The 12,131-nt window shown below is 31.2% G+C and overlaps 1 protein-coding gene across 1 annotated transcript in view; it reads left to right on the top strand.

Moving 5' to 3' along the window:
- LOC130892607 (leishmanolysin-like peptidase) overlaps positions 1–12,131 on the top strand; it is a 43,088-nt gene that overhangs the window by 10,376 nt on the left and 20,581 nt on the right. Inside the window, exons 2-3 of the mRNA XM_057798092.1 lie at positions 5,881–5,978; positions 7,796–7,826. Coding sequence (XP_057654075.1) covers positions 5,881–5,978; positions 7,796–7,826 — 129 coding nt within the window. The remainder of the gene's footprint in view (positions 1–5,880; positions 5,979–7,795; positions 7,827–12,131) is intronic.

Genomic DNA, 12,131 nt, shown 5'->3' with positions numbered 1-12,131 from the left:
ATTATAACATTTAGGATTTAGATGATGTTTTTTAAAAAAATTTTACGATTATCATTTTTTGGTACAAATAAACCACAAAATGAAAAAAATTCGAATTATTGTAATTTGTTCTTATAATATTTATTTTATTACTACATGCAATTGATCTGATGCTAATCAGGTATACCATAAAACTGTCAAGGTAAGTTTAACCAATTAATTAGATCAAATCTACAATTTGGTTGATAAAAACCTGTTTTTGATGTGACGTAATATTCATAACGGAATCTATTAGCGAACTTGCGCAAGAGATTATTTTTTATATTACACAATTTGTTCAATTGGGTTATTGTATTTAAGCCATAGGACTTTGTTGTAAGTTATTTTTTTGTTAAACTGTGTGTTTAATTTATAGCATACTCTCATTTCAACGTTGTATTTGGCGTTTTCAGAACAATCCTTCGACTATCGGTGGTTCCTTAGCAGCTAAAGGGCTTCTAATTTTTATTTATTTATTTTTTATTTCCAAAATGTCGTGTTTCCTTATATTTGCTGATATAAACATTGCACAAAAAAATCTCTATCGAAAAAAAAAACAGTAATATTGATAATATTTAAAAATCAATGTTTTTAAACTGAATATTTCGTTTCTATGGCATAGTTCGAAGAAAAGTTGGAAATTTATTTATTGTTCTGATCATTGATTCATCAGTGAAATTGTGAATTCCTATAAAAGGCGTCTTTGACCCGATTCTTCGAGATTCATTACAACAAAATCTTCAATACTACATGTTTTCTCTAAACCATATTTTGCCATAAGAAGTAACCACAAAATAATTTTTACATAAAATATTTCGAAGCTGATTTCTCTCACCTGTTGTGACCTTAGTATGCATTATTGATCACAGCCGTCTTCAAGATTAAAAAAAAATAATATTTTTCGCTCCAGTGTATTTTAATTGAATTATTATTGTTGGACCGTGAGAATTGTGAATTAAAAATAATATAATTAAATTTAAAAAAGTATCACTTGTTGATAACATGTGCCATTAGAAATCATTGTCACTTCTGTACACATTCAACGTCGTTAATTTTGGATTAGAGCAATGTCCTGTTAAAAAATGGACAACAGACACCATTGGATATTGATTGGGAAAATACCGAGAAAAAGTCATTGATACGAGAGTGGCAAAATTTCCCAAGGGATTTAATTCTGTGTTGTCATCAAATAGACCGCAAAGTTTTTGATTTATCTTTGACATTCAATCTCTGTTTTCATGATTAAATGTCAAAAGACAAAATCACTCTCTCTCACACACACACGCGTCCAATTTAGATATTTTGTAAAGAATTGTTTTGAATGGTTTTGGAATATATCCCAAATCTACGATATTGATACAGTTGATTTGAGAGATGATAAAAATAAATTAGTGAATATTAAATACTATCTGTACCAATAAGAATAAAAAAACATGTTATATTACATGTTATACATTATAACACGTTATTAGTATAATTATTGGTAACTATATTGGTATATTCTTAAATATCTGAAAAATTGCGGTTGGCGATTCGCTATTTGATTTTTTAAGACAAAAACTTATCGTGAATTAGTTGTAGGTTGGAATTGAGCACATTCCGGTTAAAATATAATTTGCTCAATTTAAAGATCTCGCAACTTGTTAGGACTAGTCTCGAATTTTACAATCGCTTTACTTTCTTTCAATCATTATCTCTTTGTTCATTGACAACGCAGTACCTTTTTATAATTAATAGTATGGAATGCGATGTATATGAAATTCGAGTATTGTCAAGTTATTATTGGATACAAAAGATTTAGCAGCAAGCAACATATGTGAAACTGAGGGGAAAGACACAGTTAATGAGCGTTCTTGTAATTGGAGATTTGACGCTTGAAGAAGGTTACATCGAAAGCAAAAAAAACCAACCTAGTGCCAGTTCTCGCCGATTATCAGATACCATACATCACCATTTTAAACCATCTATAAAAGTTGCACACGAATTAATCGAAATTCAAGCGAAACGTTGAGTAGAGATTTTATCAAACGCATTATTTCCTGCGATGAAAAATAGATTTATCTAAATAATTCGGACATGGAAAATCAGTGATCAGACAAAGGACAATTACCATAGCCCGTCGCTAAGAGAGGTGAATTCAATCGGTAACCTTGTTGTGTGTTGGTGAAATTATGATGATCTAGTGTACTTCGAAATCATTCCAGATAGTCGAACTATCAATTCAGAGGTATATAGTGGATAGCTGATGTGAATGTATGAGGTTTTATTGGAGAAATATTCAGGTTTAGTTAACCAAAAGCGTTTTCTCTTATAACAAGCCAGTGCTAAAACACGCACTGCGAAAGTTAGGCATCATCAGATTACTATTTATTAATATTAAAAAAATAGAATCTAAGCTCAAAAAAAGGTTTTACCAAGGGCTAATAGAGCTTACAGGGTTAATACCATAGAACACCATGAGGTATACTTAAATGATTATTTAATAAACACAGTGAACATTACACAGAGACATTATATATGTGACACCCTCAATAGATTGAAGAGTGGGATCGAAAAACACCTGGTTGCTTGCTAATAACAATAAAGCCTTGTATTATGAAATTTTGAAGTGATTTTAGATATGGCCATACACAAAAATCTAGAGGATTGTGTTCACGTGAACTTGGGGGTCACGTTGAGTATATGGATTAATTAGGAATTCTGTTGTTTAGGATTCTAAATTTCTGTTATATCGTGAGTTAAATCGAAAAAATTGTCAGGGATTGTGAAGGAAGATCCTACTCAACATCCAGAAAAAGTGAAAGTTTGGCAAGGAATTATAGGAAATCAAATTATAGAATCAATAATCTTTGATGAGAAATAATTAACTAAATAATTATTTGTTTTACATATTTTTATACTACTTTCAAAATAGCTGTCAAACTAACAGTGTTTCCATTCAATAAAATCAACGTTGATGAATTATATCTCCACCCTGTATAACTGATTGACAGGTCTAAGAATTTTTATAAAAATGTGAATATTTGAATAAACATTAATTTCATTTAAAATAACTTATTAATGGTTGATGAATTCGAATGCTGGGATGTCGCTTTCAACAGTGGTGAATTCACCAGCAGGCTGAGTAGGCTGAAGCCTGAGGCGGAGTATTTCAAGAAACGGCAAATTTTTTATTTCATTGTTGAGACGAGTTTCGAAATTTCTACAGAGATAAAATTAATTTAATAAAAATTGAAATACAGTACACTGAAGCTTTACTTCTATTTATGATTTATTTAAGTTAAAAAAGCTAGCGAAAGGGGTCGTTAACGACCTCCAGAGTGAAAATGATTCCATTACGTAGTGCCATTTTGTAGATGGTAGTTTCTAGACGCTGCGAGTTACCAACGTAAAATAAAAAGAAATAATGTCTTCAAACTCTCATTGGTAACTAGCTTAAGAAACCACTTTCAGTTACTGAATTACTAGAGGATGATTATCAAATTCTTTCCGAAGGCATATACGTAACCAAACCTTGAACATGAATCTCTGCATAAATAATTCATCAAAAAACCAATAAAAGACTTTAGAAAAGTAAGGCCTTGGGAATGTGTTTTTATAAAATTTGCTGATATTTTCCACAAATTAAACTCTGATTTACATTTTCCATTATATTTAGATAACTTTTCTACATCGGCAAAGTTGATGTATGAACTTGGATAAATTTTGGAGCAACAAGAATAATTAGGGAGAACAACGTAAATTAATTGATTCAAAAATAATGAAAAAAGAGTTAAGGGACAGATAATTTTTGTTTTAGATTTCACAGTATTTCTTAAAGAAATGTGAAAGTAAATTCATGAACTTAAAAAAGGCTTCTGTGCCCCACAGAAGATGCTCTCTAATTCGTAAGCACGCTTGTCTAATTTCAGAAAGGTTGTTGCACGGCTATCCTCTTAGGAGGCACGACCTTTACTTACCTACTCCACGTTCAGAATTAGTTCAGGGCTCAATACCTTACAATGCCAAAAAATGCACAAACACTTGCCAATTGAAATCAAATCGATACAATATTTTCCCTCATTTCGCAATAATTTGAGGGCAAATTTACTGAAAAGTAGCTTCTGTAAACGATAATATTCAATTACGGACATGCTGCATACTGGTTTAATTTTTGCTATGGATTTTATATATACTAATTATTACCTATAAGCATTTCCCTCTCTCAAATTTGTAAATCCGCCACTGGCTTTCAATATTATTACATAGTCACGTACTAATTTTGTTAGGTCAATATTTATTTAGATTGTTTGTCTGATAAACAGATTTTCTTTTGAAATCGTTTAGAAAATTCCGTAGTTTATATTTATGAAAACACGTTTTGTTATTAAGTCGAAAAAAATGATATCAGATTTTAGAAGGAATTTCATATAATTTCTTGATACGGAATCATTTGAAGTCTTATAAAAACTAAATGCAATCGGCATTGTGTGAACTCATTTGAACCAATTTTACATTTAATTACATCAATTTATTGTAGGTGTCTATTTTTTTTTACCAAAATAGCCACAAAAGATTTTTTTCTTCGTTTCTAATTATATTAAGGATATTGCCTAATAAGTCCTCGACCGCACCTTTTAAACATTATTATTGGAAAAAAAAGAATGAGCAATATTACTTATTGTAACATTCTAATCATAATAAAACGATAATATTTCAATTAACTTGGAAAAACTGTTGGTCAAACATGAGTTTATTTTAATTTTAACTTCTTTTCGAAGTTCAACTGTTATTTGAAAATGAAATCTTATGATTTAAGCTCTGATTTTTTTAAACGATGTCATATTCGTCTTAAAGTTAATCTTTAAAGGGATCTTGAATTTGTTGAGTAATAAATGCTGTTGTTATTTGGTTACGTTCCGATGAGGAAGTTTACTGAAACTTAGATTCATAGTAAACAAAGTCGTGTCTAGGAAGTGCACACACCAATATCATTTTTCATTCAATAATTTACAAAGGGAAAGTAAAAGTTGCTTCTTCGTAGCATATTGAATTATTTGAACGTGTATTATTCATTATTACAAATAACTAGTTGAAAATAGTTAATTTTGGGAAATCTGAATGAAATGATGATCGATAATATGGAATTTCTCCATTGTAAAGCATTGTTTTGGTTTCGTTAGTTACATTCCCAAGCAAGCTGATTACCCTAGTGGATACAGGGGGTAATTCCGAGGGTTGAAAGTGGTCAAGGTATAGAACTTGACATAACTAAAAAGAATACCAAATGGTTGATACATAGTGGGTGGCAGACAAGGGCAAAGAGGGTCCAATTTTGGGAAAAACTATCAGTAATATGTCAGCCTTTTTTACTATCGATTGGTTAATCCAAAATCCAAAAAGGGCTGACATCCTGGTAGATACAGAGAGCTGCTATGCGGGGTCAAATGTCTCACTTACTTAGACGTCGTATAAGGGCTCTCCAACATCGGTATAGTTCTTTCCTTCAGAAATGTTGTCGAAGAGTTTTTGGGATATAAAAATGTGAAAATGATTAAGATGTTGTGATTGACTTATTAAAAATTTTCAATTAGGAATTAATATGTCATTGAAGATTTATTTCCTGCATTCACGTTGGAATTTCGTCTCTGAAAACTTTGGGAATACGAGCGATGAACAGTGGAAGCGGTTTTAAAGATTTAAAGATGTTATTGTTAATACCAAGTTTCATAGGTAATAAAATATTTTTGAAACAAGGGATAAAACATTTTTATTATTCTTCCTGATCAATTATTATCTAAATAAACAATTAGTAATAACGCCGGGGTAGCGTAATCATTTTATATGTATAATTTTTTTTTTACTCTGATTTTTTTGTTTCAGGTACTTCATACAAAAGTAGATCCAGAACATGTCGTTAAAAAGAGAAGTGCAGATCAATCTCTACGCATCTTGTTATATTATGACCAAAGTGTATATAGGTGAGTCGAATTACATGACATTGAATCTATGTAGCTTTAGAACCTATTCAAAAATAAAAAAAATGTGATATAAGACCCACAAGGACAAGACGCTATCATCGAACTCGAGCCATTTTGTTAGGCTGAACATAAACGGAGTAACTGATAATATGTTTACTATTCAGGTTTCATGAGAAAACATTGTTTTTGTATATGTGTTGTTTACAGATACAGATACAACATTCATGGACAAAAAATGGAAATAAATCGCGAACTCGCTTCGACTTTTGGTTAAAGCACCATCTGGAACCACCGTCTTTATCGTGGTCGAACTTCGCTACAGAATGAATTTCGTTAAGGTCGTCCAAAATAGACTATTGTACCAGAAAACATCGACGCTGTGCGTGAATTGAGATTGCAAGATCGTCATGAGGCATACCGTGAGATTGAGACATACTTGGGCATTAGTTCCACTTGCATACATTCAGTACTACATGAACATTTGGCTGTCAAAAAGATATATTCGAGTTGGATACCGCAAAATTTGATATTCGCTCAAACAAAAGCTCGTGAAGATTGGTGCAAAGAAATTTTAAAAAAATTCAATCGCGGTGCTCCCAAAGACGTCTATAAGAAGTGACGAATCATGGACCGACGCATATGAACCCGATACTGAAGCACAATCGACTGTATCCAACAAAAATTGTTCGTTCACGAAGAAATTCGAAGCAAATAGTTACCCATTTTTTAGGAATAAGTGGACATGTCGCCATCGTTCAATGAGAGCAACGTAGAAGGGTCAATTCTAAATGGTACACCAGCATTTATACGCCGGAAATTATGGAAACCAATCGCAGAAGACGAAAAAAATATGTAGTTTTCATTTTAAAAGTGATATTATGATCATTTATTGTCTACTGACAAAGATGATGACAAATTTAGTTCCTTGCCAGCCACTAAATGTGGACAACAAAGATATTCAGATGGTGGAGAGTTATATATATATATATATATATATATATATATATATATATATATATATATATATATATAGGAATTGGCCCTTTGTCCCTATTAATTAATAAAACAACAAATTTGGTATATATGAAATAAGTTGTGGCGATTGTGATCGAAAGTATATTGAGCAAACTAAGAGATCCGTTATTGTCAGGTTTAAAGAGCACATAGCTCATATGAAATATGGACGGACCGGAAAATCAGGTATTGCCGATCACGCTGCCAGTCACAATCATGACATAAATATTAATAATGTAAAATTGTTAAAAAATGTATCCAATAACAAATTGTTGGATGCATTTGAGAACATTTAAATTGCTAAATGTAGGAACAGTTTAAATAAGGACGAAGGATCAATTCCTTCCAGCCCACTCTTTAGTTTAGTAGTAAAAGAGTGTATTCAGTATTCAGTATGAACATAGTAAATATTCTGTGTTGTAAATTTGAATGAACCGCGAAAATAAATTAGTTCTGCCACGTACCATCGAGGGCACTGATATCGAAAATCCGCCATGTTGTTTCCACTGAATAACAACTAAGTTTCCATTTTTTCTTAGAATATGTTCTGGGGCTCTATCTCCTACAGTTTAATAGTAGTAAACCGAGATAATATGTTTTCTGATAATGTTAAATGTTATTTAGAAAGCACTGTTTGTCTGGTTCTCGCCATATTTTCTAATGAATTCTCATAAACTCATCATTTATTATTGTTACCTATTAAAAAAAATATTAATATTATGTCTGATATTATTTTCACGTGCTCATTTAAATAATACAAGTTAAAATAAACCCAAACAACTAACAAAATCCTTTGATTCTAGGTTAGACCAAGAGAGATTCGCATTAATTAATGTAAGTATTAAATTACAGCTAAAACATCAATTTACTAACAATTAGATGAGATATTGATGATAAATATCAGGGTTTGATTTGATTAAAACGCAGTGGTGTACTAAAATTTTGAGTTTAGTTTTGTATAGTAAAGTAAATCCAGTAAATCCATATATATCTTCGCGTTCCGTACTATCAGTTGTTCTGAAATTTTTCATATTTCAATGCCTATGCAAAAAATAAGCTTTTTAAAATATCTCCAAGGTTTCTTTAGGTATCTTTAGTAAACCTAATTTCAAAGATGTAAAAATGCATTTATCAAAAAACAAAGGATCAATCTGTCATCTAATATTGCCTTGAAAATATCTTATATAAAAGTTATCCTCATTGAAATGATGGATAATAGTTGTTGTCCATGATGTTTCTAACAAGTTCCACACACTCTTTTTTGGAACTGCTATGTGCCATAGTGGTTTAAGTACTTTCTTAGACGGTTGATTGACCTCCACATTTATTAGCGAGCTTTGATAATACGGTAGAAATATATCAGCATTGGTTCCATCGAAATTAGTTATATTAGGAACTTCAGGAACCTTTGATGTAGATCATATCCACGAGACAGTTTCAGCGAAAAGTCTGGACACTATTTTTATTTGTATTGAATCTCCATAAACTTATTATTTTCGCGTTTACCCAGAATCTATCTATAGACTAAAAGTAAATCGAAAAATTAACAAACTTCCCTTTCATTATTTTATCAAGTTTTGATTTTTGATCTATTTTTTGTTTACATTAAAATCATTACAAATCTGTGCTAATTTTTCAAGAAAACTCTTTTGATTTCTCACATTCCCATTTTTCCTTATTGCCGTAATTAAAATTAAAATAATAAATAAGTGAAAGTATCATAATCGCCGATAATAACATGTACTTCGGAGAACACCCACACAAACTAAAGATAATATAATTATTCGAGGTAGATGACGTCAATAAAATATTAACATACATCCATTTCCATAAATTCTAATCAATACCATAGCCACATATTGAAACTTGCGAGTAAAACAATTATTTCGAGTACAGGAAACAATCTGAAATCTCATAGTTCAGAATTGGTTATATAGCTGACCCTTTGGGATATCATTCTAAATTAAATTTGAAGAAATATAACCACTTTCATATTTCCGAAAAACATCTACCTTGTGAATACGCTATATAAGCATTTCAAACGGCCCAAATTGACCTATCGGAACCAATTTTTTTCTAAAATGTGCGTTATGTACTCTACGTTCAGCTGGTGTTATAAGAATTAACATTGAATAAAAAATTTTGCAGGAAATCCGGAAAAACAAAAAAATACATGAAAAACATATATCACTTTATTTCTTCTTTTTTTTATTAATTCTTTGTAATAGCTTTGGAAATAATGTTGGATTTTTCCGGGGGTTATAAATGAGTAGCGTATGACGATTTTTATTTGTCGGATAAGCTGAGTGTCAATAAAAATATTTTTAAATTGACTGATATATGTTTTCCATGTATTTTTCCACGTAGAATACGATGGAGTTGTTAGTTTTACCATAAAAACCTACATTAAAAGCACTGGAAGTGAAATATATAATGTATATGAGGCTTGGATAGGTCATAACTCACATTTTCGTTACGGGGCCGTATTTTCCGTGGCATTTTGGTTAACTTTCGTTTGGCTAAAAGGTAGTTCAGGGGTTCCTTAAAAACATATCCAAAATTCGCGCAAATTTAGGTTGGGGTTTTTGATAAATCGTATTTTGTCCAAAAACAGTCATTTTTTTGTTTTTCCGGATTTCCCGGAAATTTTTTAAATCAATGTTGATTCTGACAACACCAACTGAAAGTACATTAAATAACGCACATTTTAGAAAAAATTGATTCCGATAGGTCAATTTGGACCATAATGGCGGCCATTTGAAATGCTTATATAGCGTATTCACAACGTAGACTTCCACATGGCGCCACAGGGCTCAAAAAACGTTTTTCGGAAATATGAAAGTGGCCATTTTTTTATTGGGTGAATCCATTTAGAATGAGCTAGCTACTATTTCTCTTTAAAACTTAATTGCTCGAAACAAATCCATTAATTTTTGATAAATTTGATTTTGTTCGATTCCTTGATTAATATATAAAATAATAAGAATCAAACAATTTTTTCGAACAAATTTTGTCGGTTAAAGAATGTCGACCTTAATAGCTACTTCAACTTCATTTACGACTGCTCAAAATATTGAGTTGATGGTAATTGTTTGCTATTTTTAATTTTTCTCTTCAAAGATATTTTCTTTAGAAATAGTTTTTGTACGAATTTAATTCTGATAGGAGCTCATAAAGACGTCATCTTGAAAACATTAATATTCATAATAACATTATGTATTCAGTAAAAATCCGTATGCCATTAGACACTACCATTATCAACATGAGCTTTAACTCAATTTATGAACAGGAATAATTGACTGAAATCAAATTGTTTTCAGAATATAGTTATTAAAGTATTTGCTTTTAGTTCTTAGAGATAGAGATATTAACTTTGCGAAACCAACCCTCACGAACAGTTTCCTAATAAACTAATTGGCAGCGAAACTGTGAAATTACCATCTAGGCTTTAATTGGTTGAATATTTTACAAAAATATTCATACATTTATACGAATCGTATACATTTTTTGAAATTACAATTTTAGAGATCAACTCTGGGAAACAAATCCTAATTATTATCGCCAATATTGGTAGAATCATTTGATTGTCAAATACACCTGTACTGATAATAACTTCATCAAAAGCATTTTACGGTTTTCCATTCAAACATAATTATGTTTGTGTATATATTATATACCAACAATAATTGAACTGAAATTCCTCTTGAATATAATATGGATTTCGATTTTATTAACGTGTGCACATTTTTAATTAATTAATAATCGGAATAATTACTAAGGGTCGATAGTCGATGCACAAATAGTATTGAATCGAATGTTTTTTCAATAAAAAGCACGTCACAGCGTGTTTGATACAAGCTTACAAAAAAACAACTGATTTGAGGTTTCTACGGTAACATTAACAAAACGAGAAACGTGAATTCTGTTTTAATAGTCATCTTTTTAATGATAGAATTTTCGACCTTTCGACTTAAAAATAATTTAAAAAAAAAGTATTAGACTTTTGTAACTAAATCATCATGAATGGTGCTATTATACGTAAAATAACTAGCTTCGTAACTTTGATAAAAATTATGGAAATGTTGGTCTCAAGAGAAAAATTCACGTATTTTGAATTATGACCTAATTTTCAAATTTAAATTAAAAATCTAAACATGCTACTTCATAGTTTCTTAAAAAATGCGCTCAACTCTCAGCTTTCAATAAAAAATGTTACTTAACAAACTACTTTTGCTAGAATTAGCCTTCAAAGACAACGAAGTGGAAAAAAATCGAAAAATTGGCTTAAAATAAATTCTTGCTATTTTATGATTTTTCTGATCAAGCTATGATAGAAGATGCTGCAAAATAATAAAAACTAGCTTTAGAGGTTGGTTGGTCAAGAAAAGTTTTAGGTAAGATAAAGGTATGGCAATAAATCACACATCATAATGTAAATAAAAAGAAATTTATTTATGAAATTTAAAGTAAGTTTTCAAAGTGGCCACCTCCAGCCGCAATCCACATTCTACACATTCCCGGGCGCATACAGTTTCTTTGTTATGACACCAAACGAAAAAATCGACGGGATTAAGGTCAGATGAGCGTGGGGGCCACCTGATTGGTCCGCTGCGTCCGATCCATCTGTTAGGGTATTGTTCGTTTAAGTGATTATGGACTTGCCTTGCGTAGTGACACGGGGCGCCGTCGTTTTGAAATATCATAGTTCGACGAAGCCGAAGATTTACATGTTCCAGGAGCGAGCAAAGGAAGTTCATTTTCGAGGAAATTTTTGTAAGTTTCTCCATCAAGTCTGGACGGCAATTCAAATGGACCAATTAGTTCACCATTGAGGATACCAGACCACAAGTTAACGCTAAAACGTTGTTGGAAGTTTGATGCTCTCACTTCATGAGGATTTTCAATCGCCCACTTGTGGTAGTTGTGTATGTTAAAGACAAAATTTTATTAAAGTAGCCAGGATCTTCTCTCTTTTTTTTGCAACATAGTTCGGCACCTCTATTGTCGTATCTAAAAATAGATAATACAGATACATTTTTATCATGAAGGTCCGTGGAAAAGAAAAAAACCATAACGATTAACCGGAAACACGCTAAAAAGGACGTCGTAAAAAAAGTTCTGGCAGCAGACCGCCAAGAG

This window comes from Diorhabda carinulata, chromosome 1 (assembly GCF_026250575.1).
Source record: "Diorhabda carinulata isolate Delta chromosome 1, icDioCari1.1, whole genome shotgun sequence".
NCBI lineage: Eukaryota > Metazoa > Arthropoda > Insecta > Coleoptera > Chrysomelidae > Diorhabda > Diorhabda carinulata.
Note: the sequence above shows the minus strand (reverse complement) of the source record. Positions and strands in the feature narration are given on the sequence as shown.